The sequence below is a fragment of the Saprolegnia diclina genome (assembly GCF_000281045.1).
Source record: "Saprolegnia diclina VS20 unplaced genomic scaffold supercont1.29, whole genome shotgun sequence".
Classification (NCBI taxonomy): domain Eukaryota; phylum Oomycota; class Saprolegniomycetes; order Saprolegniales; family Saprolegniaceae; genus Saprolegnia; species Saprolegnia diclina.
This window is the reverse complement of record NW_008246096.1, coordinates 501,611-528,604: the sequence shown is the minus strand read 5'-3', so window position 1 is coordinate 528,604 and position 26,994 is coordinate 501,611. Positions and strand designations below refer to the sequence as shown.

Sequence of the window (26,994 nt, the reverse complement as noted above, 5' to 3'; positions counted from 1 at the left end):
GACATGAAAGCTGACGGTGCAGCTGGCTGCATACTTGGCTCGGGTGGACCGCGGTAAAGTACTTCTAGTCGCCTCCAAAGGAATGAGGTTGGCTACGACCACCGTGAGCTGAGCCCATGAAGTGGCCAAGGTAGTAGGTAGCAGGCTGGACACGAGGTACCGGCATCATAGCCCCGCCGTCGTGGCTGTAGCGGCGCCATTCGCCACGTCTTGAACAAGAGACACAAAGACGCCGGCTTGCTATCCACGATGTGGACTGGACCGCCCGCATAGAAGCTCGCAGTCTCATCCTGTTGTCCTCGGCTTGAAGGCGACTCACGCCGCATGTCGCTGCGGCCTCGACGGCGACGATCTCTGCTTCAAGCAACCTCTTCAAGACGCGATGCAATGTTTTGCTGTGGGATGGGTCTGTGATGTACATGGCGCAAGCGTCAACCTACCACAAGCGTTGCATGTTCCTCCATGCTTCCGGCGTGCCCTAATGACCCGTGTAAATAAATATAAATGCGTGGCCGTCGGTTCTTTGTGCGTTTGTATGGAGCCGGCGGTTTTCGCGTATTTAATTTTTTGCCATGGGCGCCAAGGACCTTGCTGTTGTCGCCGCGTCCGTCGCGATCACACTCCTCCTCACGCGCATCTGGAGTTCGCGAAGATGCACGCGCAGCCGCAACCGCAAGAAGCTGCCCCACCGCATCATTCTCGTGCGCCATGGCCAGAGCGAAGGCAACGTCAACCCGGTCTTGTACCGCGACGTGCCCGACAACGCGATGCCATTGACGGACCTCGGGAAGCGCCAGGCGCGGGCTGCGGGCGAGGCCATCAAGGCCATCATCGGCGACGAGTCCATGGTACGACCCTTCCTAGCGGCGGCTGCGCTCGTCGTCTCTGATCCTACACCCGTAGCGCTGCATCGTGTCGCCGTGCACGCGCACGATTGAGACCTTTGAAGAGATCATGGCGGCGTGGGGCGACGCCGCAGCGAACATCCCATGGACCGAGGAGCCGCGCATCCGCGAGCAGGACTTTGGCAACTTTCAAAATCCCGACCAGATCCGCGAATGCAAAATCCAGCGCCGCAAGTTTGGCGGCTTCTTTTATCGCTTCCCGAGCGGCGAGTCGCCGGCCGGTACGACAACGAGAATGCTGCCATTATCATCACAAGGAGGAGTGCTCAGAGTACTTGTGCACTAGATGTCTACGACCGCATCTCGTCCTTCCTCGAGTCGCTCCATCGCATGTTCATGCGCAAGGCCGAGCAAAACTACGTGCTCGTCGCGCACGGCGTCACGATCCGCATCCTCCTCATGCGCTACTTTCGGTACACGATCGCCGAGTACGAAGCGCTCGAAAACTTCCACAACGCCGAGTTTGTGGTTCTCGAGCACAACGGCGACGGCGCGTTCCGGATCGCAAAGATCGTGCACCCGCAAGTCGACCCATCGACGCTCGCCGTCTCGATCCACGAGGCGCCGCACGTCCGCGTCCTATCGAGTCGCGCCCACCGCGAGTCGTCGCTCTCGGCCTCGTACGACAAGCGAACGCTGTGCTGGGACGACAACCCGATGTAGTCGACGTTATAACACTAGGACAACATGTTAGGATGGTACAAGCTTGTACATTGACTTTTCACCAAGTGCACACTCGTAAGTCCTCCTGTTGTCGCATGTGGATGCAGCAAAACAAAAGGAATGACACTCGATACTAACTAGCGGGACCACCAAGGTCGCACCAAGCGCGGCTTGAAGCCGCTTCGATCAGGACCTTGGTTGTTGTTGGGCGATCTGCTCGTACTTCGGTCACGGCTGTAGCGCGATATGAGTTTGCACGGTGTCCTCCATTGCCGCCGAGACAGAGGCGCAGCAGCCGACGTGTAGTCAGTCCACTGCCGTGCGCCAGCTATGGAAGGGTGGGACTGGTGATGCAAAGCGGGGCTTTCTTATTTTTCTAACATAATCCGACATATTCGTGTCGAGCTTACGCGTCGTCGTCGAGCGACGGCAGCGCAATGATGACGACGCCGTTCTTGGCTTGCTTCTGCACTTCCCACCGCCCGAGGCGGTGCTCCTTGCCGACCCCCGCGACGAGGTACCGGCCGTCCTTGGGGAACGAGAGCGAGTTGACAAAGCCCGGCACGGGAATCGACGCCACGAGCTCGAGCTTGCGCGTCTGGAGGTTCGCGCGCCAGAGACGCACAAAGCCGTCCGACGAACCAGTTGCGACGAGGTCCGTGCGCGGAAGGACCGCGACCGCGCTGACCCACTTTTTGCCGTGGGCGCCGTGGACGACGTGCGCCGCCTTCTTCTTGCCGTTGAACCAGAGCGCAATCGCACCTGCGCCATCTTAGTGCCCCGATCGGTACAATGTGTCATCACGTACCGAGGTCGTCGCCCGTCACATAATACTCGTCCGTGACCATGGCGATGCAGTCGATCGAGCCCGTGCCGTGGAAGACGAGCTGGGTCTCTTCCGGGATCTTCCAGAGGCGGACGCTGGCGTCGCGGCCGCACGACACGACGCGGTCCTTCTGGAGGCAGTCGATGCCCGTGATTTCGTTCTGGTGACCAAAGAGCGTCTCGACATAGCCCATTTCCGTGAGGTTCCAGTGCTTGACCGTACGGTCAAACGACCCAGAGAAGAGCATGTGCGACTTCTTCCGGAACGCAAGCGCAGAAATCGCATCGCGATGGCCCGAGAAGCTCTCGAGCAGCGAGCTCGTTTCGCTGTCCCAGACATGCAAGAGCTTGTCGACGCCGCCCGACGCAACAAACTTGCCATCTGAGCTCACAGCGAGCGCCAACACCGTCTTCTTGTGGTCTGGCACGGCCTTCTTGCCCTTCGCAGCGTCCTCGGTCTTGGGCAGCTCCATGCGCACCTTTGTGATACCATCGGCCGAGAGCGACCACTTGAGCAGCGAGCCGTCCTTGGCCGCCGAGTAGATCGTCTTGCCGTCTTCCGCCGCGGCGACGGCCGACACGGGCGCCTTGTGCCCCGAGAGGTACTTGGACGACTCTTCGTCAAACTCAAACGCGGAAAACTTGGCAGCGACCTGCGTAAAGAGCTTCCCGGATGCCTCTTGGACGTCGCGGTCCAGCTGCGAAGAGACGCGCGCGTCGGCCTCGGCGTCGGAGCCATCGTCTTCGTCCATCGTGTCCTTCAACTTGCCCAAGTAGGCCTTGGCGAGGCGCACACGCGTCTCGTCGGCCGTCTCGTGTGCATATGGATCCTCTTCGTCCTCGGCCGGCGCCTTGGCCTCGTCTTCCGAGTCTTCGGCATCGGACGCAATGTTGTTCTCGCCCCAATCGAACGCCGCGTCGTTGACCTTGGCCTTCTTGGCCGCGGGCGCGCCCTTGGCCTTCGCACCGCCCTTCTTGGAGTTGTTGCTAGGTCGCTTCATGCTCCGTCGAGTATAGATTCCTACTGCGCCATGAGCCATCGGCAGGAAGCGAGCGCCGCCATGGACTTACCCTTGGTGGTTGATCTTATTTGCGTTCATTTGGTTGGTTGAACGACGTCTCGACAAAGTGCGCTTTTGGACGCTCGCCAAAGCTCGGTTTCGCCATAAATCGATGTCCAAAATCACCCAACTACGAGTCGACCCGTGTCCTACGGCAATTTTTGCTGCAAAGAATCATCTGCCTCTCTACCGCGTGTGCATATAATCAAGCTGCGTTTGCTCTGAATATGTACCTGACGCTCGCAAATGGCGTATAACAGTTGACGACTGGCCTGCTCGATGGCTTAAGGGACGTGTGCCAAGTCAAGCTCGTCAGCCAATGTGCTCGATTTTAACCAATGGGACGCGAGTATTCTGTTTCCGTCGACCTGCGTATCCAAGCCGAACCTCGACGATCATGGTCATGCTGCCGCTGGAGAACCTCGGTGGCATGCTCGTCCGATTCTTAACCAAGCCCATCGCGAATGAGCTCAAGACGCTCGGCAAGTCGCACCCGCGCCTCAAGGCTGCGTGCACATCTCTGGGCCAGCGCATCCACCGGTGGAACGTCGTCTCGCATGTGCAGGTCGCGAGTATGACCAGGGTCTCGATACGGGTCAAGGACCTCCCGGACGACCAGGCGCTGCAGCGGGGCACCGAGTTCATTGGCGAGGTCTTCATCTTTGCTGTCGCAGTGGCCGTCATCACGTACGACTTTACGCGAAGCACGGCCAAGGCCACGGCCAAGGACGCGGCGATGCTCGAGAAGGAGTTTGACGATTTTCTCGCCATGGAAGCGCGCTTCCGCCGTCTCGAGACCGCGCTGCATCGCCAGAAGCACGACGTCCAGCATCTCCAAGGGGTCATGGCCGAGCATGGGAAGACGAATTCTTTATAAGCAGCATTTTACGCATGTAAATTGTCGAGCGAAATGCCCGTGAAGAAGTCGTGGCGGAGCGCGTCGCGCGCCGAGAGCCGGCGCGCCGGGTCCATCGTGAGCATGCCTTCGAGGAGCGAGAGGAGGCCCTTGTCTTCGGGCGCAATGATCTCGCGCAGCGGCCGCATCTTCCGGACGTGGTCGATGCTCTCTTGCGAGGCCGCGTTCTCGGGCCAGCGCAGCGTCTGGCTCGTCGACGTAAAGTACTTTTTGGCTTGCTTGTCGGCGCGCTCGACCATCTCCTTGGGGAACGGCGCAATGCAGCGCTCGATGAGCGCCAAGTGCTCGAGGTTCTCATGCTACGACCGATCCTCACAGATAGGACAGAAGAAAAATGGAGATCGCGCACCGTCGAGAAGAGCAGTTCGCCCAAGTAGAGCTCGGCAATGATGCAGCCCGCGGACCAAATGTCCGAGGGGTAGCTCCACCCGAGGCCCAGCATGACTTCAGGCGATCGGTACTGGCGCGTGTTGATGATGCCGCTGCGGGCTTCGTCTTGGTACGTCGCGCCACCAAAGTCGATCACTACAAAAGATATGGATAAGATGGCACTTTGGATATGGATAAAGCGCACGCTTGACGCGGTCCGACGCCGGCGGCACAATACAGCGGCGGTTGCGGCGCGACCGGGGCGACATGGGCGCCAACGCGGGGTCTTCGGTGTCGTCGCAGAGCAAGATGTTTTCGGGCTTGAGATCGGTATGGATGAGCGAGATGCTCTCGAGGTACGACTAATGAAGATCGTAGTATCCACGGTAGAACAGCGAGGATGTACCAAGGACGTGAGGAGCTGCCAGGCGTACGCGCGCACAGAGGCAACTGGAAATGGCTTGTACTCGTGCTTCTTGAGGTAGTCGTAGAGCGAGCCCCCGAGCGTCTCAAAGACGAGGACCACATGACCGCGAAACTCAAACCTAAGTGACGTTAGCTATTGGACACAGTGGAAGGTACGAGGTCGTACCATCGGTGCATCTTGACGCAGAGCGACGCGTTCTTCGTGTCGCGCTCGTTGACGTCCTTGAGGATTGCAGCCTCAATCTTGGCCGAGTCCGAGTATCGCTCGACCTTGCGCACGACCTTGAGCGCAACGATTTCGTCGTTGCGGTCGAGGTCCCGGCAGAGCACGACGCGGCCAAAAGTGCCAAGGCCGGCGTCCTTGATGATCTTGTACCGGTTGTCGATGCAGTCGCCCGGCTTGCCTTCGTAGCTGCCGATCGTGTCGTCATGGCTCGCGCTGTCGTCACTCATGTTTCGCTTCTTCTCCTTGTACGCGCGACTGTCGCTGCGGCACACGCCTTCGTGGCCGTGGTCCGTGCTCGCGCTGCGCCCACCCTTTGGCATCCTTCGCGAGTGGCGATGCGTCATGCGCGACGACGAGTGGCTTCGGCTACGGCGCGGGCTGTAGTTCGATCGTCGCTCTTGTCGGCGCGAGTAGTTTGTGTGGCGGTTCTGGTCCGCGTGGCGGCCACGGCTGCGGCTGCGGTGGTGGTCGCGCCGACGGTCATCATAGTCGCGATCACGGCTTCGTGCATCGCGCCGACGATCTCCGTAGTCACGGCTGCTACGTCGCTCGCGGTGGTGGTCATGGTACCGGCGTGGCCGACTGCGGCTCCGGCGGCGCGGCTCGTCTCGGCGGCGGCTGTCTCTCCGCATCGCAAGCAGCGTGGGTTTCTGTGGCCAATTTTAAACCGATAAAATGCACAAGCCCCACGTATTTCTGCGTCGCGTGGATTATTATTATACGAGCCACACACTCATTGTCCTATCTATTTTCAGAAAAAGGCGGCATCTATTTATAAAAATGCCACCAGACCACGAATTTAAATACGCTTCGAACAGTGTTGCAATCATCCGCCTTTGAACCAGTCAAACACGTTGACCGAGCCGTTGACGTGGCTAGCGCAAGAGCCTTCATGGGCGTAGGAAGAAGACACAGGACGGGCACGATAGGAGACATGGGTATTGGCGTTATTCGTATCATCTGTGGTAGTGAAGTTGTCGGGGCGCGACTAGTACGGTCGGTAGCGACTGCCACCACCACCGCCGCCGCCGTATCGACCACCGCCGCCACCACCACGACCGCCGCCACGACCACCGCCGGGGCCGCCCATCCAGCCACCGACAGGCGGCTCTGGCTTACCAGCAAGCTCGACCGTGATCGTGTTACCACGAATGTCGCTGCCTGCAAGGATAGCATATGAGCCCTGTCGAGCCAAGCAGATAGATAGGTATACCGTTGAAGAAGCCGGGCGCCGAGCGCGCCGCGTTGCTGTCTTCGTACGTGATGACAGCATCGCCCTTTTGCGTCCCATCGTCGTTTGTGTAGATCTTGATCTTCCAGGGCTACGTACACGACCGACGGCGATGATGCTCTGACATCCGCAGGTGGTGCGGTAGAAGTACCCATTGGTCCTTGTAGCCGCGCTTCTGCTTCTCCTTGGCAATGACGCCGAGACCGCCAAAGATCCCTTGCAGTTCATCGACGGTCGTGCCCGCCGGCAAGTTCGTGACGTAGATGCGAGCCCAGTTCGGGTCCTTCTCAGCTTCGGCCTTGGAGTCCCACGGTCCCGTCGACTCCTGCGGTGGTTGGTAGTCGTCTTCTTCGTACCCGTTGTCGTCGCGCGACGAGCCATATTTGCTGTGGTTGCCCATGTCGCGCGGTCGCTCGCTCTCGCGTGGCCGGTCGTTCTCACGCGGCCGGTCACCCGCGCGGTCATCACGAGGCCGATCATGGTCCCGAGGACGATCGCCCGAGCGGCTATCGCGCGGGCGGTCCCCATCGCGTGGGCGGTCGTTGTCACGGGGTCGGTCGTCGCGCGAGCGGTCGTTGGCACGCGACCGGTCGCCGGAGCGGTCTCTGTCCCTGCGCTCGCCGGAGCGGTCTCGCCGGTCTCTGGAGCGGTCACGGGGCTTGTCGTAGTTGCGCCCGCGGTCCCGCGACCGGTCCCGGCGCTCGTGGCTGCGTCCGCGCTGCATCGTGGAATTCCGTTGTCACCACCACACAGCGTTTTGAGGCTTTTCCAGTGGATTGATTGCAATTAAATTATTATCGAAGTATTTGTATCACGGTGTATTAAATGTCACGCGCTCCGAAATAAGATGTTGCGCGTGGCCAGGGCGAGGTACATACTGCAGCAATTGATATCCCTCTAAAATAAATAATGCTGAAAAGCTTATTGCTGCTTGTCCCAGAAAACCACGTGCAAATGTATTTTCCACGCCTCGACCTCAGTACTAATATACGTACATACGTGTAAAATACAATGTAGCCCGTGAAAAAGACGTGAAAAAGGCAAAACATTATTTTTTGCAGCAACGGGACTCTGAACCAACCAAGTCAAGTTGGCGTTTTAGTCGCAAGTCGCCCATACTTGTTCCCGTGTCTACTTAGCGCAGCAACATGCATCCGATCCTGCTCAAGGGCCACTCGCGCTCGATCACGATGATCAAGCACAACCGCGAGGGTGATCTTCTCGTCACCGTCGCCAAGGACCACGTCCCGTCGCTTTGGTACTCGTCGACCGGCGAGCGCATTGGCACCTTCCACGGCCACCAGGGTGCGGTCTGGGCGTGCGATATCTCGTACCACTCCGAGTTCCTCCTCACGGCGGCCGCCGATGCCACGGTCAAGCTCTGGGACTTGAAGACGGGCAAGGAGCTCTTCAGCTTCACGCACACGGGCTCGGCGCGTAGCGTCAACTTTGCCCACGGCGACAAGCAGTTCATCTCGGTCGCCGATCAGTTTGCTGAGAACCCGGCGACGGTCTTTGTCTACGACCTTGCGCAGAACGGCGAGAAGCGTACGTGAACGAGAGTCTACGATTGTAGCAGGCACTTATGTCTCGTGATGCTGTAGAGTCGTCGCAGCCCAAGCTCGCGATCACCAAGCACGGCCACAAGGGCCGCGTGACGGGCGCGTACTGGATGCCGTTGAACGAGGGTATCTTGACGACCGGTGAAGATGGCATGGTCAAGCTCTTCAACCCGGAGACGGGTGCCTTGATCTCGGAGCACAAGGTTCACAACGGCTCTATCACGAGCTTGAGCTTCAACAAGGACAAGACGCTTGCGATCACGTCGTCGAAGGACAACACGGCCAAGCTTTTGGATGTCGAGACGCTCGAGGTGCTCAAGACCTACGAGACGGATCGCCCGGTCAACTCGGCGAGCATCTCGCCGACCAAGGAGCACGTCGTCTTGGGCGGTGGTCAGGAAGCCATGACGGTCACGGTCACGGCGGGCCGTGCCGGCAAGTTCGAAGCGCGTTTCTTCCACCAGGTGTACGAAGAAGAATTTGGCCGCGTCAAGGGCCACTTCGGTCCTATCAACTCGATCACGTTCCACCCGGATGGCAAGAGCTACACGAGCGGCGCCGAGGACGGCTACGTCAGAATACATCATTTCGACCAGGAGTACTTGGAGCGTGACGCGTAAGCGCAACCACGCCTATCATTATGCTCCTCCCTCCATTCCGCCGCAACATGGACGCGGGCGACGGCCGTGCGAATGGACTTTGGTCGTTAGCTCGCCGTCGCTCCTCGATAGTAAACAAGATAATACGTGTTTCATTTTGCTACCTCCTCTGCCCCATCCACCGCAGTCACGCCCTCGCCCATTGCTCACTTGCCGCCGTCCGTGATGCACCGGCGGCAAGCTTGGCCGCCGGACGTAACGCAAAGCGAAGTGGATGCGCTCGCCCAATGGCATCGCGCGAATCGCATCATTTTGGCCAATCAAAAGGCCGCGCACGGCCGGATTTCTTCATTTCTTTATTTGCTGCGGGACACAGACATGAACGCCCTCGTCGGGAAGAACTGCCCCGGGACGCGCGGCCTCGACTTCTTTCAATGGGGCGACAGCGACGCCAACGTCTTCAACGGTCCGTTCCAGGTCGAGCAGCGCATCCAGCGCGAGATCCGGGCCAACCCGCGCGCGCTCAAGAAGATCTACGACGTGCCCGAGGATACCGACATTTACATTTGGCAGTACGAGCACCTCCGGCAGGTCGTGAAGGAGCTCAACATCCTCGTCGCGCTTCTCGATGGCGAGTGCACGAATGGGTCGTGTACGATCATGAAGGCCACGGACGACTGGGTCTTTCTCTGTGCGGCCCACAAGACACCGAAGGAGTGCTGCGCCTTCGACTACATTGTGCACACCCTCGACAATGCGAACCAGCTCCTCACGTCGTCTCGCATCTTCCCATCCCGCGTCAGCATCACGCGCGACGCGACGCAGTACTTTCAGAGCGTCGCCCGGCGATTGTACCGGATCTTCTCGCACACGTACTTCCACCACCAAGATGCGTTCCAGCACTTTGAGCAAACCTCGTACCTCTGCCACCGCTTTGTGCACTTTTCGATCCAATTCAACTTGATTCCGAAGAACCTCCTCATCATTCCGGACATGGCCTAATGCCATGGGCGTGGCCATGTAGGAAGCCAGCTGCGTCCTCCTAAAACGAGCTGTTTGAGGTCGATATCGAGTGTTCTTTCACTCTGCATTAATTAGCACTAATCTACGTTTACGATCGCCGAAGGTTGTTCAAGCGAGCCTCGAGCTCGCTCACGGCGGTGTCGCCACCGCCTTCAGCGGCGGCCACGGGGGCCGGCGGAAGAGAACTCGCCGATGCCGTAGCTGGCGCTGCGGTCGGAGCGACTTGCACCGACGGCGCTTCGAGGAGCGCGCCAGACATGTCGATGCCAATCTCGTCGAGGACTTGGGACACGATCTTGTCCTCTTCCTCTTCGTCCTGGTCGGCGTCCATGACATCGTCGATCGTATCGCCGAGCATCTCTTGCTGCATCTCCATCTTTTCGCTTTCTTGCGTGTACTCCATCATGATCTTGTTGAGCTTGGGCAGGTTCATCGTCTTGGCCATCGACTTCATGACCTTGGTCGTGTTCTGGAGCGCCGACGTCATGGCCTCGGCCGACTTGGCCGTCTCCATGCGCAGCGACACGGCTTGAAGCTGCGACCGCATCGTGTAAAACTTGGTGATGTGCTGGCGCGTGCGCACGAGGTCCTTGGCCATGATCTTCACGGATGCGATTTGGTTCTCCTTGGCCATCTTCTTGATCTCAATGATGAGCTTCTTCTCTGCCATCTGGAGGCCCGTGCGCTCGCGGTCGAGGTCGCGGATTGCGCGGTTGATCTCGCGCTTGTTCTCGCGGAGCTGCTCCTTGAGCGTCTTTGGCTTGGCGCCGAGGTTGCCCATGCTGCCTGCGTCCCTGAAATCTCCAAATGGATTGCGAGCTCTGGCCTCGGCCTGAAATAAAACGACCTTCTTGGTCTTGCCATTTGTATGCAATTAAATACGGACATGTGTCCAACATCCACCGCTGAATGTTTGTCGCGCTAAAATATTTCGCTGTTTTGGTTTTCAAATTATTGCATATATATTACGATTACATGGCGAGCTGTACCTCTCATACTTAGCCGTATATCAATATAAACAGGTTTTAGTTTAATATATATGGATACGAGCACGCAACTACGGCATCGTTGGTGGCATCGTTGATAGTTTAGAACGCGAATGCTCCTCGACCACATAACGACGCTTAACGAATGCTAGCCACGATGTCGTTAAAAAGGAACCGGCGGCAGCTCTGTATCAGCTGGTAGATTTGGCGCAGTCTCTACGCCAGGAGCAAATATATCGATCTGAATAGCTAAATTTTTGAAACGGCATATTTGACCTCGATATTTGACGAGCGATTATTGTACTCCCGTTGCCGGCATTAGCACGATTCTTTCATACCCAACACGAAGGTAAAAACCCATGCAACATGACGCTGAGGCGTCGAGCCGACATTGGCTTGACCCGACAAGGGTGTGGATCGGCATGTTAGTGTATCGAGTTTGAAAGGTTTATGTAGGGTAGGGTTGCAGTCAGTTGTGTGAAATAGTGTTTCTCATGTGCGTTTCCCCTGCAAATTCTTAAATAGTGTGTCTTGCCGCCTCAGCAGGTCGATTTATTTACATTTTCAAGCACCCATTTGATGAATAGACTTGACTAAAGTATGATCCCAAGGTTGGTGGACAATATTAATAACACCGGACTTGGCCGCCCAAGGGTGGGTGTTCGTTTCAGGCGTCTTGAGTTTATCGTCCAAGAAGAGAAGAGGTAGCAGCATGCGGTTCACCCTTGGCGGAGTCTTGGCGCTTGCGGCCGCGTCTGTCGCGGCCTCCGTGGATCCTTCCACCTACGTCCCCCTTGTCTTCTGGTCGCAGAATGGGTACGCGCTTCGTGCGGTCGTCCGAACGGTGGGTCTCATGCCATGATGGCGACCCGTAGCATCTTTGAGCAGCCCACGTCGGATGTTTTCGCCGAGAAGGCCGACGCGCCGTACACGACGACCCAGATTGCGAGCACGATTGCGACGATCCAAGGCAGCGCCAACAGCGACGCCTTGGTAGGACGCTCGAATGCTATGTAGTGTGATGGGACTTAGCTGGCCATAGAACGCGCACACGCCCTACGAGGTCATGTACTTGGCGCCGAAGGCCATCGCCATCTTTGTGCGCGACTCGCTCCGCTTGGACGAGCTTGAGCACTTCGAAGGTGCTGCGTTCGAGTCGCTCGTCCGTGATGCCAAGTCGAGCGTGGCCTACCCCCACACGACGCGCGGTGATGCTGACGATGCGTTGACTCGCCAAGTCAAGGCCACGCACGAGACCACGATTGAAAACGTCGAGGTTTGTACTCATCGCACGCTTTTGTGGTCTTCTCACGCGTATTCTCGCAGGCGTTCCTTCAGTCGACGACGCTCGGTGCGTCTGGCACGGACGTGGTCATTGTCAAGGCGAGCAACACGCACTCGTGGGCCGAGCTCGACAACTTGATCAAGCAGGCGACGGGTCTCTTCCAGAAGGCGACGGGCAACAGCGTCTACTTTGCCCTCACGGGCGACAAGGCGTCGGCGGCGCACGACGTGTTTGCGGCGTTCCACCGCAACCTGCTCGCGGCGGCCGCGGTCGTGACGCCCCTTGTGTGCCCCGAGGGCTACATCTTAAGCACGGCGGGCAGCGTGCCGTTCTGCTTCTCGCACTACGTCAACATGACGCCCACGATCCTCTCGGCCATCTTTGTGGGCTTCTTCTTCCTCTTCTGCGTCTACGTCGGCCTCGTGCTCCTCGACGGCATTCAGACGCCGCTGCACTACCCGTCCGTGGGCCCCCCGAAGGGCAAGGAGTACTAAGCGCGCCAGCGTCGTCGTCCGTCGCGTCGCCATACCACGAGGCTTTATAAGCTCTTTACATGATAACCGACACGCGCTAGGAATACATACTATTTGACCAAGGGCTGCCATCCCTACTCTCTACTCCATCGCATATAAGACGCGAATGTTGAGCGAGCAGCCGTCGCAAGGAACGACGTCGGTCCCGTCTTCGAGCTCGTCGATGCTGATCTACGCAGAAGGATTCCATGAGGACGGCGTTTGCAAGCCAAGCCATCCTACAAAGTAGTGCTCGCCGCAGCGGCAGGCATGGGCGTAGCATCCACTCTCCTCATCAAACGTCATGTCGTCCAGATCGACCTCGTCGGAAATGCGCTTCTCGTCGCGCAGCTTGGCCTCTACGTCGGCAACGCATGGGCGATACATGGACCTCTACGGTCGACGGTACCTTGCAGCGACAGGTCGTACGCGCGCCGGGTCTCGGCCGACCGCAGCGTCTGGTACGCCGCATGGACTTGCTGAAAGTCCAGAGACGAGACGTCCTCCGCGGCCTTCTGCTTATCGGGATGGCTCATGAGGATCGCAGCATGGTACGCTTGCTTGATCTCTGCCTGGCTGCAGTCGGCCGCGACGCCAAACAGATCGTAGTGCGATGCCATCGCCGTCGTCCCGCGAAAAATGCGTTTCCCACGTTTGTCATCACCCAGCACACATATTTCACACGTCTTTTTCCACCTACCATTGAAAGACCAGTCGACTAAAGCACACATATTTCACGTGTTTTACACAGGTGGCAAATTCCTCGTTTCCTGTAGCCAATGGACATCCAGTACGGATAGAATAGAAGTCCGGATAATGACGCCAGAGAAGAGACAAAGATTTCAAAATGGCCGAGAGCTGCGCGGCTCTGGACGCGCTCGAGCGCGAGTATGCGGTCGTCGCGAGCCAGCGACCCATCCCGGCCATGGACTTTAGCGACATGGAAGCGGAGAAGGAAGATGGCGACGCATGCGTCGACGGCGGCGAGCATGAGATGCTGGGATCCGACTCGGAAGACGAAGGGGCGCCAATGGGCTACGAGCCGCTCATGGCCGACAGCGACGACGAAGACGACGAGGCCGAGGCACATGAAGAGGTGGCAGCTCCTGCGACTAACAATCGCGAGCCAGAGAAGATGACGGCCAACGATGTGGCGACGATTCAACAGGCCATGCAGCAACTCTCGCTGCCGGCGCCGTCGTGGGGCAAGAACTTGTCGGACGAAGACATCATGGCGCTCCTAATGCCCAAGGCGCCAGCGACTTCGTATCATCCATAGCCTTAAGCGCAATACTAGTTCATCCACATCGTTGTTTGGGGTCTTGCGGCTTGTTGGTTGAGGCTCATGCCCCAGGCGACTCTTGACCCATAATTGATTCAGCTCGAGATACGACAAAGGCAGCCAGGACAGACCCTACCTCATGTGTACCTGGCTGCACCCACACTGCGCGTTGGAGCTCGCAGCCACGACCAACCGCAGGACGCTATTGATCGCTTCGCCGAGACGTCGTAGACCTCCCAGGTGCAGTCACCAGCTCGCAAGACCATGATCATCTTAAAGAACATATGCATGCCTTGAAATGTAGCCAAGCTCGCTTATCGCCAGCGTCATGCTGCTGAGGTTTGAAAACGCGAGGCTTCATCGGTGGTTGAACTTGAGCCCATGAATGAGGGATTCGTCAAGTGGCTGGAGCGCGCTTGAAGCGTGGCATCGCTGCGTTCATCTCTGGGATTCTCATCTCATCTCGGAATGACAGATCGCAAAATTAGACTATGTATTAACGCCGGTTGCCCATCTGAAGTACAACAAAAACGACGAGTTTGCTTGTCTTATCGCCGGGCAATTTGCTCTCGGATGAAGGACGAGCTGAGCGTGCTGCACTCGGTCCGCCGACACACGTAGATCTTGAGCGGACTCAGACCGCGCTCGGCGCGAATCTCATTGATCTTGACCGCACCGGGGACGGTCTCGGTCGAGACAACAATGCCAGTGATCTGAGGCGACGAAATCGCAGGTCCAAATGGATCGTCGATCGTCATGATGTCGGCTTGCAGTGACGGCGTGATACATGCGAGGTACTCGGTGACCTTGCGCTTGCGCATGTCGAGCGGCTGGATGAGGTAGCCGAGCTTCTTCTTCTCGAGCATGTGCGGTGCCGTGACGCCGACGATGAGCAGCGACGACGTGACCGCGGCGGCGAGCGACAGCAGCTTCTTGTGGCCATTGTGGAGGTGGTCAAAGGTCCCACCGACGACGACTACAGCTTCCTTCGCCAGCGTCGTCGACGGATCTTCGAGGTACGCAAACTGCGCCGGGTTCACAAGGCGCTCGACGTACGTCTTCAGCGGGTAGAAGCCGACGCGGGGCAAGTGCGCTGGTCGCTGCGCGTTGAGCTCCGAGACGTCCATGCCATGGTAGCCAAAGACGCCCGTGACCTCAGGCGTCGCGAGTAGCTCGTCCCAGGACCGGTCGTGGCTGGCCACGAGGCGAATGTCGAGCTCGTACTTGCCGACGTAGCATGCGAGGTCCCACACATTGTTGTAGAGGTCGCTGAGGAACTGGAGCCGCGCCGACGTCGCCATGCCCGGCGGCGTCTCGACGTAGATGAGGAGGCGCGAGCTCACGCGGTCGATCGTCTTCTCGAGGAGCACGTCGTTGCGCAAGAGGTGCAGAAACTCGTCGCCGGGGTGGCTCAAGCGCAAGAGACCCACGGGCACCTGCGGGCTGCCGCTCTCAGTGAGCAGCTTCTTGGGCCGCGCACGGATCGTCACGAGCGAGTAGACGCAGGCGGCGGCTGCGGCGCCGCAGAGCACGGTGCCAAGCCCAGCGCCGACGTACGGCAGCTTCTGCTTCATGGCGTTGGATGAGGTAAACACCTGATCCACCCGTCTCGGCTTCTGCGCGTTGTGATTGGCTAAAATATGATGGCTTTTCTAAGCAAAAGATATTTCCCAAGCTCCAAGCCCATGAAGACGGCAAGACGACCATCGATCATGAAGATGCATTCGCATATAGGCTACGCATCGTCAAGGAGCGGCGCCTCGTCGCCCGCCTCGTAGTCGACCGGCGACCCGCCCACGATCGGCGCCATGGGCTCGACCTCGTACAAGCCGTCGTGCCACATGTGCGGGAGGTCGCCAGTGGCATGCGCAGCGACGGCGACGCTGCCGAGCGTGCATGGCACGAGGTACAACAGCGCGGGTTGGCCCATGTTCATGAGCACAACCGCAACGTTCGTGATGCCGAGCCCCAATGCGTACCCGGTGGCCGCGATGCCAAAGAAGACATTGGCGCTATTGGTCTTGCGCTTCAAGTGCACGCGGCGCGTATAGTCAAAGCGCAGTGCGAACGTCAGGAGCAGGCCCGGAAGTACAATGTCTCCAAGACCGAGCATCGCGCGGCCGTCACGCCAGTCGCCGACGCGCGGGAAGACGAGCAGCATCGGGAGTGGGTCCGGGTCGACGCAGCGCGGGTAGGTTGGGTACCGCTCGCAGTAGTCGCGCCCGGGGTACCCGTCGCGAGCCGCGGCGGGCGGGCCACCGGTGGCCACGTCGACCATGACACTGCGGCCAAAGAGGAGCGGACTTACAAACACGAAAAAAATGTCGTAGGCAAAAGCAAGGAGAAGGAGGAGCGCGCCAATCTTGAGGTTGGGCAACCGGATCGTCTTGAGGAACACAAAGCAGAGCGCAATGCCAAAGAGATCTTGGAGACTCCAGAGGGCGTCGCGATGCAGAAACCACGCGACGACGAGGCTCGTGCTGACGCTGAGAGCGAGGACCTCGTGGATCGTGATGGTGCCGACCAGTGGCAGGCGAAGATGCCAGGACGACATGCACGGGCAGAGTCGCTTGGTCATCGGCAGCGTCAGCAGCAGCGTTGTTGTGCTAATGGACGAGAGGCCGAAGAAGAGCGACAGCAGAGGCCCGACGTGCACAAAGTAGAGAAACGTGAGAAAGCAACCAGCGACGACGATGAAACCAATCGCGTGCTGGAACGAGAGATGGAGGACGTCAGCTTCGTCATCATCCTCGTCGTCGTACGCCTTGCGCGTCGGGTCGGCGTGGGGCTTGTGCTGGCGGAGGCGCGCGCGGTCGGCACGTGCTGCGTAGTAGGACCCGCCAATCGCGGTGGCGACGCCGATCGCCCAGAGCGCGATCGAAGCAAGATTAAATAAGGGAATGTACCGTGCGTAGAGGGTTCCGGCCGGAGACGGGGATGTCGCGAGGAGCGCAGTGAGCGTCTCGCCTTCTGTGACGGTGGCAAAGACGATGGGCAGCTGCAAGTGCGCGGCGTCGGCCTCCGTGTAGTTGGCGCCCATGAGCAAGTGCGTGTCCCACATGCAGCACACTTGATATGACGATTCGTTTCGGTGCCCGGTCGGAAGACAGATGCGCGATGTGCAGCCGGGCTGCTTGGAGCAGACATCGCTTTGCACGAGCCACGGTGCGATCGGGTCGAGATACGGGACGTAGCCTTCGCCGCGCGAGCAGTCGGTCGCAAACGCCGGCATCGGCGCGTCACTTGAGAAGTTGCCAGCTGGCGTCGTGCGATTGCGGTCGAGAAGGTACACCGCCTCGCGCGTGTTGCGGACGATGAGCCCCGCTGCCCCGGCGCTCTGCGCAATCTTGGCCTTTTCCAGGAATGAGCAGTTGCCCCGGTGTGCCACCACGATCTTGTCGACGTAAAGTGCGCGCGAGAGGGCGCTGCACGCGTCACCGGCGTCGGCCAAGACGTGTCGCTGTGAGCCGTTGCGGTCGTGTTCCTGCGGCAGCGGTGGGCCCCAGCCCGTGTCGTGGCTGGGCGACACGAGCATGTTCAGCGTCGCATTCACGCCAAAGCGCGAGATCGAGAGCACGCCGGATGGCAGGATTGCTTCGGCTCCATGCAGCCAGAGGCCGGCGATGGCGACCGCGGCCGCTCCTCGTCGTGCCATCAAAGGAAAAGATTTCGAAACGCAGCGAACCAGGTCTCTAAGACTGTATATTTCGATATCCTCTTATATATAATACGCAAGTGGCGAGAGATCATTTCTTATTTGGAGAGATGCACCTCGTATGTGCTGCTGCAAGCTGTCCACAATCCTGCACGGAACTGCATCAAAGTGCATGGGTGCAACGAGATGGTCGATGCATTTCCCGTGCGTACCTACAAACAGCAGCACTGCACTCGTCAAGGTTTTACGTAAAAATTTATAGCCTTGCTAGTCTCCCCAGATCGCTTGATCATGACACATTTTTTGCCAATTCCATGCTATTTCCGCCCGTTATGTCGAAATTTTCCATAGTGTACCCATTTTTGACATAATCCAATGGTGTCTTCCAGCCAAGAAGCCAACTGCGTGGGCATCTATCTGGTCGAACGAAGACAGACTTGGGTGCAACCGACAAAAATTCTGCTTCGTGGTCGTCGAGGAGCACGTCAATCGATCGCCCTCGAATCTTTTGGGTGTCAATCGCAGATTCGGCGACGCTGATTGGTCCATGAAATTACGATCTGGTGTCGAACGCTGCCACGTACACGTGCAGTTTTCAATTGGCAGCATGGGCGTTCAGACGCTGCTGCATGCCGAGTCGATCTGCGTGGCGTCGTATGTCGCGGACCTCGACGTGAAGGAGCGCGTGCTCCTTGTGCCCAAGTGGGTCGAGCGCCAAGTCGTGCTCACGGGCCAAACGCTCGAGGTCTTGGACGGCGAGAAGCTCAAGTTTGCCTGCAACACGGCCTACTGCACGACGCGGCTGCTCGACCCGATCGACGACACCCACTGCTTTCCGTTCCAGCTCCTCGAACACGGCAAGGTCAAGTTGACATTGAACGCACCGACGTCATCGGCGCGGGACGAGGTTCTCTCGCATTTGGACAAGGCGATCGCGTCCGAGACGTGGATTGTCGAGCCCAAGAACATGTGGGACACCTTTCTCTCGGTGGCGGTCGCCATCAACGCTGCACCGTCGCGCCACGACGCACTGGGCATCCGCCCCTGCAACGTCTCGGTGCAGAAGGTGCACCAGCACGTACTCAACATGAAGGCGCTGTACGACCTGGTCGCGACCATGCCGAATGTCGAGGACCTCTACGCACACTTTTTGGCGCTCGAGTACGAGTACAACCATCGTAAGCAGGGCAACTTTGCCCACACCGTGCACCTATTGCACCCTGTCAAGTACAAATTGGGCACCAAGCCGGAGCCGTCGCTCCGCAGCATCGTGACGTACTGTCCCCGCCAAGGGTGCGCAGCGGCGTTGCCCTTGGCGCTCGCATACCAAATGCACATCCTCAACAAGGCGATCCTGTGCCCGTCGTGCGGCCATGGCATCCGGTACGAGACGTACAACATTGCGGCGTTTTGCGCCAAACACCCGTCGTTCGCGATAAGCGGCGCGCTGCGCAACGAGCCCTTCGAGTACAAAGTAGTCGTCCCCGGTATCCCGAGCAACGGCCGGTGGGTCACGTTTCTCGAGGAGCTCAAGCGCAGCGTTGCGGCCAACGCCATCACCGCAAGCGCGAGTGGTGTCCGGTCCATGCGGTCGATGATTGACGCCGCCGTCCGGGTGTACCGCCAGAACGTTCTTGGACGCTTCCACCTCGACTTGGTCCAAGGCATGTTTCGACAGCTCGACTTTGTCAACAAGATGTGCCCACACTTTGAGTACTGGACACACCCGGACGTGCTCACGGCGTCGATTGCCCGCTACGAGCAGTTCATGCACCTTTGGTCCGTCAAGGAGCCCGCGACGATCCTTGTGCCGACGTCGGACATTGATTTGGTCTGGCACACGCACCAGACGACGCCCAACATCTACGCTGCGTACTGTGCGTCGCTGCATTCGCACCAGCGACTGCTTGACCACGACGATACTATCAGCGGTGGCGACCTCGCCAAAGGCTACGCCGACACGTTTGTACTCTGGTCGAAGACGTTCAACGAAGCGTACTCGAGCTTCCCACCGAGCTACGAAGCGTGGATCAAGGACAAGCCCACGGGTCTCCTTGCACGCCGCGCATGGCGCAAGACGTGGGCCAAGCACGGCGCCGTGCCCTCGAAAGCTCACCGCTTTTACGGCGTCAACGAGCCCTACCCGACCGAAGCCATGCCGTATGCGGTCGCTGTCCACGAAGCCTCCAAGCCCGACGAACACCCGCTGCCTGTCTACGTGACGGTGATTGGCACGCCAGTCATGGACGGCCGCGTGCGCCAGCCGTACTCACGTCACACTGTCTTGATGTACGATGCCGGTCTCCCGTACTACTACATGCCCTACACCCACCTCGGTGGCTGCGGTGGCTTCGGCTATTACGGGTCAAGCGGCGGCTGCGGCGTCTCGGGCACGGCGTACGGTGCTGAAGGCGGTTGCGGCACGATCGCCGGCAATGGCGGCTGCGGCGCCGGTGGCTGTGCAACGGGCGGCTGCTCGACGGGCTGTGGCGGTGATGGCGGTGGCGGTGGTGATGGCGGTGGCTGCGGTGGTGATGGCGGTGGCGGCGGTGGTTGTGGTGGCTGCGGTGGATGTGGCGGCTGCGGTGGCTGCGGCGGCTGACCAAAGTCTTTACCACTGATATAGCCTAACCAACAAGTAGCAGTATCCATTTTTCTTTATGCGCTGGTTCAAGTCGTCTTGTAGAGTTCGAGATTCAGACGCGGTCGTGACGGCGACAGCTTGGTGTTCCTACGCAAGTGCAGAGAGACCAACGAGGACAGCCGAGTAGTTAATTGTTTTCTGTCGGTCGACACCGTTGCGGTGCGAGTGGACAGAGACTGGCGGGCTGCAGCTTAATGTGGAAATCATAGACCGCTTGCGCCGAATGATATGACCGAGCGTCCTGCCTTGTCCTACTGCACATCCCACTTGCTAACGTCTTGGAATGACGAGATCACGTCGCGATTTCGCGGGTTCACCCTGAACCTCATTGGTGCGGCTCCGTATTCGAATACCTGTAGCACTTTTGGTATCTCTCTTTGCGCACCATCAAAGCGCGGTCGGACGCGAGGCCTGACGACGTGGCGAATCGATCTGATGCACGCATACCTGCAGACTACACTGTAGACTGCAGTGAAGACGACACGCATTCTAGCTCAGAGCGTTCGCGTGGTCTTCGAAATGCGTAGACGAAGGAATCCATTGGCGGTGTCGCCGCGTTGAACGCATCACATCGTATCTGCGACGGGCTCTGTGACGGCGCCGCGAACTTGCCGTTGGACAAGTTGACGCAGTTTGGCGACTGATCGAGGCCATGTCGCAGGCAGCAAAACGCTCTAAGATCTACGATTGCCAATGCGCAAGGTTAAACTGTTCTAACGTTAAGGTAGTAGAGGTAGTCAAGTCACCTTCACTCGGCCTTGCGATCACGCCGATCACCTTTGAACGTTGGACGTGGTGTGGGTGCGAGCTCAAAGTAAAGTGCATACTAGTACACCAGGACGAATGTAACACATATGCCGAGGCCAGTTCACAACGTTATCCGGACAACTTCACATCCATTTTCTATGGTATACAAACCGCGTGATAAATATTTTTTCGAAGCTTTTAATTATGACTCGGTATTTGTATGTGTGATGGGAGGCGACCCAACCGAGCCCAACGGAGCTTGTTTTTATCCGGATACGTGCGATTACGACGGCGACGACGTGCATTTTGAGATTGACGGCGACGACGACGCACGACTGGATGAGCAGCTCCAAGACGGAGAAGCTGCTCTTCGCGGACGAGGTCGTCGACATCGAGGCCGACTACGGCGTCGGCCATGGCGCCACGCCGGTCGAGCGCCCGCAGCCCGCGCTCCAAGCTTCGCGCGACGCCTTCCGGACCCGCACCATGAGCATGCCGGTCCGGCGCGGCCACATTGGCCTCAAGGGCTACTTGCGCAACTCGTTCTTTGTCAAGCGGCTTCTGTGGACGACGCTCACGCTCTTCCTCTTGGACGGCGCGGCCTTTGGCTATTACGGCTACTACATGTACCAGCACGTCGATGCCGACTGGTGGTACGAGATTCTGCACGCGTACGAGCCCGTCGTCGACATCTCCGACTCGTGCGCCAAGTGGCTCAAGTTTGGCTGGACTGTCTACTGCACGGCGCCATTTGTGCTCTTCCTCGGTATCACGGGCACGGGTTTCCGGTGCTTTGACCTCTTCAAGCGCGCGTCGCCCAAAGACGAAGAGACCACGGAACACCGCATGGCGATGCAGCGCATTAGCCAGAAAGTGCAGCGCACGTGGTACCTCCAGGCGTGCGAGATGATCTGCTCGTTCCTCATGCTCTACCAAGTCGCGCTCCTCATTCTCGGCGTCATTACGCTCGTGCAATCGCAGTTTATGGCCCACATGTGCGCCGAGGTTCCCGCGATCGTCTTTTGCGCCGGCGCCATCGTCACGTACATCGTCATGATTGTCCAGATCACGTACTTCACGCGTCTCCGCGACCACCTCAAGATGCAGCTCGGTGCGTTCAAGGAAGGCGAGCTCACGGGCAAGGCCAAGGCCGAGCCGGCGATGCTGGATGCCAACACCAAGCTCAAGAAGCTCGTCGCCGAGGTCAAGAAGCGCTTGTACACGGCCGCCGAGCTCGGCAACGTCGAAGACCTCCGTCAAGTGCTCGTGTTTGCGCAAGACAACCTCGGGCACGACTTTGCGGCGCAGCACTATGGCTCGGCCCGCCTGCACTGGTAGGCTTGTTTTTCAGCCATTTGGGATTTTTGAGAGGTTGATATTTTGAATTTTTGTAGGTTTTTCAACTTTTCCAAGAAAAATCCCATGCACGTCGCAGCCATGAACGGCAACGTGGTCATGCTGCAGCTGCTGTACGACGCGGGCTTCTCGGTGAACGCGCTCGACAAGGTGGCCCGCGTGCGCTTGAGCACTGGCGACTTTTTTTGGTACCTCTCCCAAGTGTTTGTCAAGCGCGTCGTCATCTCGGCCGACGAGTCGGCCAAGCAGATCTTCAAGACGACGCTGGTGTCGCCATTGCACTGCGCCGTGTCGGCGTCGCGCGTCGACGCGGTCCAGTGGCTCATTGACCACGGGTCCGATGTCAACCAAGTGGCGCGCTCGACCGTCAAGCACGAGCGTGTGCCGCCCATCTTCTTTGTGGACCACCCGACCATCATGGAGATGCTGCTCGTGGCCAACGCCGACCACCTCCATGTGCCCGACCCGGGGTACATTTTTCCCTTTTTGTATCAATGTATCGACCGCATGTTATTTGGATAGTGGTATGAACACGGTCACCGCGCTCGAGCTTGCGTACCTTCGGGGCAACTATGCGGTCGGCGCTGTGCTCGAAGACTGGGGCGGTGACGTGGCGCTCACGCCGCTTCATCTCGCGGCCGGCCTCAACAACGTCCGCAAGGTCAAGAAGATTCTCAAGTATTGCATTCCCGACTGCCTCGGTGAGTACGGCTACTCGGGCTTCAACCGCCGAACGCCGTTGCACTGGGCGGCCGTGAGCGGCAGCACCGACACGCTGCATTTGCTTTTGGAAAAGGGCGCAAACCCCAACTTTCAAGACGCGGGCGGTCGCACGCCACTGCACTGGGCCGCGCGTTGCAACCGTGTCGAAGCGGTCCAGCGCCTGCTGCGGTACGGAGCCAACCCGTCGATCCGCGACCACGAGAGCATGACGCCGATCCTCGCCGGCGCGTACGCCGACAACTTGTCACAGGAGCTCCTCTCGGCCATGGTGACGAGCGGCGGCAACATCAACGACGCGCTCGCCGACTCTGGCGACGCGGCCCTGCACATTGCCATGAAGCGCGGGAAGAAGGCGACAGCGCTCGCGCTCCTGGGGGCGGGCGCCGACGTGATGCAAGTCAACGGCGACGGGTGCCGGCCGCTGGACTGCACGACGTCGACCGAGCTCCAGTTTGCCGTCAAGCGCGCGGCCGGCAGTCGCGACGTCATGATTAGCTACACGCATTCGCACATGGAGTTTGCCAAGAAGCTGCGCACAAGCTTGGAAAACAACCACATTACGACCTGGCTCGATCTCAGTACGTATGTGCTCGCACCATACTTTGCTGACGTCGTCGCGATGGCTAGTGGACCCGAGTGGCATTGGTGGCGGGTCGGTGTGGCGCGAAGAGATTGCCCGCGGTATCTCGAGCGCGTCGTGCGTTGTGAGCATTCTCACCGAAGACTACCCCAAGTCGGAGTGGTGCTTGAAGGAACTCGCGCTCGCCAAGCAAGTGGGCACGCCCGTCCTAGCGCTCTCGACCGAGAACGTCAAGATTGGCGAAGAGCTCCAGGTCTACTTGTACGCGCGGCAGATTGTCCCATTCGAGTCGGCGATCACCGCCGTCGAGAAAAGCAACCCGCGCAACATTACGTATGAGTACAACGAGGCGGCGTTTGCGCGTCAGTTTCGGTCGCTGCTCGACGGCGTCCGCGACGAGATCGAGAAGAAGCGCCAAGCGCTGGCCACCAAGAGTGGCGCCAACTTGGGCTGGACCATGGTCGACACGTTCCTCAACAACAAGACGTCGAGCGAAGCGGAGAACGCTCCGTTTGTGTTTGTCGCGTCGGGGGACATGCACGAGGACTTTGTGCGGCAGCTGTACACGGAGCTCAACCCGTATTGCCGCGTGTACGTCGACCACCCGAGCCCGGACGGCGACATGACAACGCGGATCCATGCGGCTAAAGAGGCGATCCTCAAGTGCTCGTGCTTCATCATTGTCTTGTCAGCCAAGAACCAGAACGAACTCATTCAGGACCAGCTCGCGTTTGCCGAAGACAAGGGCAAGACGATTCTGCCCATCATGCTCTCGGACCCGACGTCGTACCTCGGCTTGGCGCACCAGTACACGCTCTCGCGCAACGAGGTGTACCACTTTGCGCAAAACCTCGGCTTTGCCTCGAGCATGAAGAGCCTCATGGGTGGAGTCCGCAAGGCGATTCCGAACGGGAAGCGCCGCGTGGCCCGCAGCGTCCTCTCGCCCCACACACTCATGGAGCCCCAAGACAGCATTCGCTGGAGCTTTTCGAGCTCGCACGCCAACACCGACTTGTAAGCCAACGTACTGTAATTATTTCCTGTCGAGTGTCTTGTGTGTCTTGGCATCGCGCAGAAACTGCTGCAGCGCGTTGAGCCGGTTGTCAATATCGGTGAACGTCGACGGCGCTTCCGTGTCGCTCTCGTCGTCGTCATAAAGGTACTGGGGCTTGGTTGAGAGCACCTAAAACCGTGAGCGTACATATGGCGGTCCAACGAAAGTACCGTGGGCTTGGTCCGTCCGGGCAGCTTGGAAACTGACTTGAGCGGAGTGCTCGACCCTTTCAGTGGTGTCGTAGAGGCCTTGCGGGGAACGGTCGGCGACGGGGACCGGCGGCTCGAGACTGCGGGTGGCTCCTTCTTGGACGCACTCCACCGTGGAGACGCAAGCCGCGCATCCTTCAGACAACGTCAGCACACAAATTCGAGACGAGAGAGAAGTACCGCGTCGCGCTGGCGCTCGGTGGAGCCCTGGCGGCTCCGCGGCCGTGGCCGTCGAGAGGCGTTGGACCCGCCCGACTGGTACCCTGCCGACGAGTCGGACGAGTACCCGCTCCTACACAAAAACGCGTCAAACGAGACACTCGACTCGACGGTACGTGATAGGTCGACGTGGCGCCGACGACGACCGCGATGGCGGCTGCGGGGACTGCGATCGGGCTCGCAGCTTGGCCTGGCGCTCCAGCTAAATAAATGGTCGAATGATAAGAGCGCGACAGCGAATCGTGGGACCGACATGGTACGCGGTGGGATCAAAGCGCTTGAAGCTTGCTGAAGTGGCTGGTGGGCGCTCCGTGTAGCGAGGCTTGCGCTCGCCGTCACTGTCGTGGCCGCTCGATGGGCGTGACGACGCTGTGGTGCTGCGCGGACGGGTCGCCGGCGCCGCTCGCTTCTGCACAAAAGTTTGTTCTTCTGTTTCAGTGTCGTTTGTACCTGCGGTGCTGGCGCCGTCGTCGCGGCCTGCGGTCGGTCTCGGTGCGGCGTCGACTTGGTCCGTGCCACGGCGAGCTGGCGCATGAGTTCTCGGTTCTTCATCTGCAGCTCGCGCACTAGCGTCTCGGCGGCACAGGCCTTGGCTCGCTCGTCCTCGAGCTGGCGCTCCAATTGCAACTACACGAGCCGAATCGTCTATGAGATGCCAATACTCGCGTGTCTCATAGTCTACCATAAGACGGTGCTGGTCGGCCCGTTCGCGTTCGACGTCTTTCTCGAGCTGACGTATCCGCTGGCCATAGCGTTGTTCCAGTGCCTCCACGTCGTCCCGCGACTGCTGCTTTCTACGCACGAGAAGCTTCTGTACGGTGTATCGATACAAAGAAGGTCGTACTCGAGCAACTCGATCTGCGCCTTGAGCTCAGTGATCTCGTTTGTCGAGTCTTTTCGGAGCTGCTGGTACATGGCCGTGAGTTCCTTGTGCTCCCGCGCCTGCGACGTCATCAGAGATGGATCCATGTACAAGACAACGAACGTCGGACGACGAAGCCTTTGCTGCGTCATGCATGGCTTGCAGCTGCTTGATCTGGAGCCGAAGGGACGAGTTCTCGTCTTGCAGCGCATGGAGCTGCTTGTCGGGGACGCCGCCGTCCATTTTGGACTCGGTAAGCGCCTACGACGACGCCAATCAATCGCAGATCGAGTGGTCCAACCACCTGCTTGAGACGTAGGATGGTTTTCTGCAAAATGTCGGCCGTCGGCGTCTCAATGTACAGGAGCGGCAGCGGGTAATGCACGCGGTCAAATTCGACCGCGTACGTCAGGATAAGGTAGCGCTTGTTGGTCGCATGGAGCGCCACTGCCGGCGGAGCTTCGGTCGAGGACTTGCCCATCTTGCGCTTCCGGTAGAGCTCCTACATGCCATGATGTCGTACAGAGGGCGAAGTCGGTCGATACCAGGTCCGAGTAGGTGAGGAGGTCAATGAAGACCGAGTCGCTCTTGTGGTTCAAGGCCGAGACGAGCATGTTGACAAAGGTGTAGAAGCGCTTGAAGTTGCCCGTCTTCTTCGTGAGCTCTTCAATGTCTACGCGGCGAGGATGAGGTCTCATGGTTATCGTCGTCGGGAATCGCACACATGGCGGGGAAGGCGCCGCCCCATCGGTCGACGTCGGCCGTCGCCTTGAGGCTCTCTTCCTCGACCTGGACATGGAGCTCATCGCGCTGGACCCATATCTCGACCGAGTACTCGATGCCATGGAAGCACATGGTCCCGGACGCTTCCATGCTCTTGGCGTCCATCTCGGCGTGGCGGATCCCTTCCAACCGGTTGGAACCGAACGGTTGAGGTGGGTTCTTCTAACGCGGTTTTTCGAACAAAGCGGCGTGGAAACATGAAACGCACGTGCAAGAGTGATGGTTCCCAGTCAAACTCAAACTCAAAACATACAAGCCCGTCGATCTTTGCTCGTCGACAATGCACGGGCA

General features: G+C 59.0%; 16 protein-coding genes across 17 annotated transcripts; 8 read left to right on the top strand and 8 right to left on the bottom strand.

The window, feature by feature from the left end:
• Nucleotides 1–572: 572 nt before the first annotated feature.
• SDRG_09261 lies at nt 573–1,973 on the top strand (the record flags this gene model as incomplete). 2 transcript variants are annotated; one of them, XM_008615180.1, is made up of 4 exons in its annotated part: nt 573–848; nt 904–1,126; nt 1,192–1,643; nt 1,710–1,973. In XM_008615180.1, the coding sequence occupies 3 exons, from the start codon at nt 573–575 to the stop codon at nt 1,566–1,568; spliced, it is 876 nt and encodes a 291-aa protein (XP_008613402.1). In that variant the 3' UTR covers nt 1,569–1,643; nt 1,710–1,973. The 2 variants fall into 2 exon arrangements, with proteins under 2 accessions (XP_008613402.1, XP_008613403.1); XM_008615181.1 differs by lacking the exon at nt 1,710–1,973 and having other exon boundaries at nt 1,192–1,699.
• SDRG_09260 (hypothetical protein) lies at nt 1,914–3,487 on the bottom strand. The gene is made up of 3 exons (XM_008615179.1): nt 3,465–3,487; nt 2,377–3,414; nt 1,914–2,330 (listed from the first exon to the last, which is right to left on the bottom strand). Exons 2-3 carry the CDS (start codon nt 3,392–3,394, stop codon nt 1,975–1,977), a joined length of 1,374 nt encoding a protein of 457 aa, XP_008613401.1. The 5' UTR covers nt 3,395–3,414; nt 3,465–3,487; the 3' UTR covers nt 1,914–1,974.
• Nucleotides 3,488–3,773: 286 nt separating this feature from the next.
• On the top strand, nt 3,774–4,331 carry SDRG_09259 (hypothetical protein; the record flags this gene model as incomplete). The annotated part of the gene is made up of 1 exon (XM_008615178.1): nt 3,774–4,331. One exon carries the CDS (start codon nt 3,774–3,776, stop codon nt 4,329–4,331), a length of 558 nt encoding a protein of 185 aa, XP_008613400.1.
• On the bottom strand, nt 4,310–6,092 carry SDRG_09258 (CMGC/CLK protein kinase). The gene is made up of 5 exons (XM_008615177.1): nt 5,332–6,092; nt 5,146–5,284; nt 4,945–5,101; nt 4,720–4,895; nt 4,310–4,669 (listed from the first exon to the last, which is right to left on the bottom strand). The coding sequence occupies exons 1-5, from the start codon at nt 6,021–6,023 to the stop codon at nt 4,340–4,342; spliced, it is 1,494 nt and encodes a 497-aa protein (XP_008613399.1). The 5' UTR covers nt 6,024–6,092; the 3' UTR covers nt 4,310–4,339.
• Nucleotides 6,093–6,308: 216 nt separating this feature from the next.
• SDRG_09257 (hypothetical protein) lies at nt 6,309–7,405 on the bottom strand. Its single transcript, XM_008615176.1, has 3 exons — nt 6,774–7,405; nt 6,605–6,713; nt 6,309–6,552 (listed from the first exon to the last, which is right to left on the bottom strand). Exons 1-3 carry the CDS (start codon nt 7,344–7,346, stop codon nt 6,380–6,382), a joined length of 855 nt encoding a protein of 284 aa, XP_008613398.1. The 5' UTR covers nt 7,347–7,405; the 3' UTR covers nt 6,309–6,379.
• A 282-nt stretch (nt 7,406–7,687) lies between these two features.
• On the top strand, nt 7,688–8,946 carry SDRG_09256 (translation initiation factor 3 subunit I). The gene is made up of 2 exons (XM_008615175.1): nt 7,688–8,170; nt 8,227–8,946. Exons 1-2 carry the CDS (start codon nt 7,771–7,773, stop codon nt 8,802–8,804), a joined length of 978 nt encoding a protein of 325 aa, XP_008613397.1. The 5' UTR covers nt 7,688–7,770; the 3' UTR covers nt 8,805–8,946.
• A 215-nt stretch (nt 8,947–9,161) lies between these two features.
• SDRG_09255 (hypothetical protein) lies at nt 9,162–9,785 on the top strand (the record flags this gene model as incomplete). The annotated part of the gene is made up of 1 exon (XM_008615174.1): nt 9,162–9,785. The coding sequence occupies one exon, from the start codon at nt 9,162–9,164 to the stop codon at nt 9,783–9,785; it is 624 nt and encodes a 207-aa protein (XP_008613396.1).
• On the bottom strand, nt 9,720–10,632 carry SDRG_09254 (hypothetical protein). The gene has a single exon (XM_008615173.1). The coding sequence runs from the start codon at nt 10,585–10,587 to the stop codon at nt 9,895–9,897; it is 693 nt and encodes a 230-aa protein (XP_008613395.1). The 5' UTR covers nt 10,588–10,632; the 3' UTR covers nt 9,720–9,894.
• Nucleotides 10,633–11,426: 794 nt separating this feature from the next.
• SDRG_09253 (hypothetical protein) lies at nt 11,427–12,676 on the top strand. Its single transcript, XM_008615172.1, has 4 exons — nt 11,427–11,608; nt 11,668–11,785; nt 11,835–12,068; nt 12,119–12,676. Exons 1-4 carry the CDS (start codon nt 11,505–11,507, stop codon nt 12,569–12,571), a joined length of 909 nt encoding a protein of 302 aa, XP_008613394.1. The 5' UTR covers nt 11,427–11,504; the 3' UTR covers nt 12,572–12,676.
• Nucleotides 12,570–13,232, bottom strand: SDRG_09252 (hypothetical protein). The gene is made up of 3 exons (XM_008615171.1): nt 12,999–13,232; nt 12,833–12,948; nt 12,570–12,781 (listed from the first exon to the last, which is right to left on the bottom strand). The coding sequence occupies exons 1-3, from the start codon at nt 13,207–13,209 to the stop codon at nt 12,692–12,694; spliced, it is 417 nt and encodes a 138-aa protein (XP_008613393.1). The 5' UTR covers nt 13,210–13,232; the 3' UTR covers nt 12,570–12,691.
• A 186-nt stretch (nt 13,233–13,418) lies between these two features.
• SDRG_09251 (hypothetical protein) lies at nt 13,419–13,900 on the top strand. Its single transcript, XM_008615170.1, has one exon. It carries the CDS (start codon nt 13,437–13,439, stop codon nt 13,866–13,868), a length of 432 nt encoding a protein of 143 aa, XP_008613392.1. The 5' UTR covers nt 13,419–13,436; the 3' UTR covers nt 13,869–13,900.
• Nucleotides 13,901–14,419: 519 nt separating this feature from the next.
• On the bottom strand, nt 14,420–15,445 carry SDRG_09250 (hypothetical protein; the record flags this gene model as incomplete). The annotated part of the gene is made up of 1 exon (XM_008615169.1): nt 14,420–15,445. One exon carries the CDS (start codon nt 15,443–15,445, stop codon nt 14,420–14,422), a length of 1,026 nt encoding a protein of 341 aa, XP_008613391.1.
• A 161-nt stretch (nt 15,446–15,606) lies between these two features.
• SDRG_09249 (hypothetical protein) lies at nt 15,607–17,526 on the bottom strand (the record flags this gene model as incomplete). Its single annotated transcript, XM_008615168.1, has 1 exon — nt 15,607–17,526. The coding sequence occupies one exon, from the start codon at nt 17,524–17,526 to the stop codon at nt 15,607–15,609; it is 1,920 nt and encodes a 639-aa protein (XP_008613390.1).
• Nucleotides 17,527–18,133: 607 nt separating this feature from the next.
• Nucleotides 18,134–20,176, top strand: SDRG_09248 (hypothetical protein; the record flags this gene model as incomplete). Its single annotated transcript, XM_008615167.1, has 1 exon — nt 18,134–20,176. The coding sequence occupies one exon, from the start codon at nt 18,134–18,136 to the stop codon at nt 20,126–20,128; it is 1,995 nt and encodes a 664-aa protein (XP_008613389.1). The 3' UTR covers nt 20,129–20,176.
• Nucleotides 20,177–21,256: 1,080 nt separating this feature from the next.
• SDRG_09247 (hypothetical protein) lies at nt 21,257–24,594 on the top strand (the record flags this gene model as incomplete). The annotated part of the gene is made up of 4 exons (XM_008615166.1): nt 21,257–22,251; nt 22,312–22,743; nt 22,796–23,574; nt 23,624–24,594. 4 exons carry the CDS (start codon nt 21,257–21,259, stop codon nt 24,592–24,594), a joined length of 3,177 nt encoding a protein of 1,058 aa, XP_008613388.1.
• SDRG_09246 (hypothetical protein) lies at nt 24,589–26,847 on the bottom strand. The gene is made up of 12 exons (XM_008615165.1): nt 26,643–26,847; nt 26,466–26,593; nt 26,225–26,422; nt 26,044–26,181; nt 25,903–26,000; nt 25,741–25,852; nt 25,509–25,685; nt 25,312–25,467; nt 25,175–25,260; nt 25,020–25,131; nt 24,801–24,974; nt 24,589–24,759 (listed from the first exon to the last, which is right to left on the bottom strand). The coding sequence occupies exons 1-12, from the start codon at nt 26,806–26,808 to the stop codon at nt 24,610–24,612; spliced, it is 1,695 nt and encodes a 564-aa protein (XP_008613387.1). The 5' UTR covers nt 26,809–26,847; the 3' UTR covers nt 24,589–24,609.
• Nucleotides 26,848–26,994: the final 147 nt, after the last annotated feature.

Coding starts and splice junctions, on each gene's coding strand:
- SDRG_09260 (XM_008615179.1), bottom strand. CDS start 3,394: ATGAAGCGACCTAGCAACAACTCCAAGAAGGGCGGTGCGAAGGCCAAG. Junction 2,331..2,376: donor TGTGACGGGCGACGACCTCG/GTACGTGATGAC, acceptor AAGATGGCGCAG/GTGCGATTGCGCTCTGGTTC.
- SDRG_09256 (XM_008615175.1), top strand. CDS start 7,771: ATGCATCCGATCCTGCTCAAGGGCCACTCGCGCTCGATCACGATGATC. Junction 8,171..8,226: donor TGCGCAGAACGGCGAGAAGC/GTACGTGAACGA, acceptor GTGATGCTGTAG/AGTCGTCGCAGCCCAAGCTC.
- SDRG_09252 (XM_008615171.1), bottom strand. CDS start 13,209: ATGGCATCGCACTACGATCTGTTTGGCGTCGCGGCCGACTGCAGCCAG. Junction 12,949..12,998: donor GTACGACCTGTCGCTGCAAG/GTACCGTCGACC, acceptor TTGCCGACGTAG/AGGCCAAGCTGCGCGACGAG. Junction 12,782..12,832: donor GCTGCGGCGAGCACTACTTT/GTAGGATGGCTT, acceptor CCTTCTGCGTAG/ATCAGCATCGACGAGCTCGA.
- SDRG_09254 (XM_008615173.1), bottom strand. CDS start 10,587: ATGGGCAACCTCGGCGCCAAGCCAAAGACGCTCAAGGAGCAGCTCCGC.
- SDRG_09251 (XM_008615170.1), top strand. CDS start 13,437: ATGGCCGAGAGCTGCGCGGCTCTGGACGCGCTCGAGCGCGAGTATGCG.
- SDRG_09258 (XM_008615177.1), bottom strand. CDS start 6,023: ATGCGGAGAGACAGCCGCCGCCGAGACGAGCCGCGCCGCCGGAGCCGC. Junction 5,285..5,331: donor TGCGTCAAGATGCACCGATG/GTACGACCTCGT, acceptor AACGTCACTTAG/GTTTGAGTTTCGCGGTCATG. Junction 4,670..4,719: donor GCGAACTGCTCTTCTCGACG/GTGCGCGATCTC, acceptor GATCGGTCGTAG/CATGAGAACCTCGAGCACTT.
- SDRG_09253 (XM_008615172.1), top strand. CDS start 11,505: ATGCGGTTCACCCTTGGCGGAGTCTTGGCGCTTGCGGCCGCGTCTGTC. Junction 11,609..11,667: donor GTCTTCTGGTCGCAGAATGG/GTACGCGCTTCG, acceptor GGCGACCCGTAG/CATCTTTGAGCAGCCCACGT. Junction 12,069..12,118: donor CCACGATTGAAAACGTCGAG/GTTTGTACTCAT, acceptor GTATTCTCGCAG/GCGTTCCTTCAGTCGACGAC.
- SDRG_09246 (XM_008615165.1), bottom strand. CDS start 26,808: ATGGACGCCAAGAGCATGGAAGCGTCCGGGACCATGTGCTTCCATGGC. Junction 25,853..25,902: donor GCGCAGATCGAGTTGCTCGA/GTACGACCTTCT, acceptor TCTCGTGCGTAG/AAAGCAGCAGTCGCGGGACG. Junction 25,261..25,311: donor TTGATCCCACCGCGTACCAT/GTCGGTCCCACG, acceptor CCATTTATTTAG/CTGGAGCGCCAGGCCAAGCT.
- SDRG_09257 (XM_008615176.1), bottom strand. CDS start 7,346: ATGCAGCGCGGACGCAGCCACGAGCGCCGGGACCGGTCGCGGGACCGC. Junction 6,714..6,773: donor GCGGCTACAAGGACCAATGG/GTACTTCTACCG, acceptor TCGTGTACGTAG/CCCTGGAAGATCAAGATCTA. Junction 6,553..6,604: donor GGCGCCCGGCTTCTTCAACG/GTATACCTATCT, acceptor CTATCCTTGCAG/GCAGCGACATTCGTGGTAAC.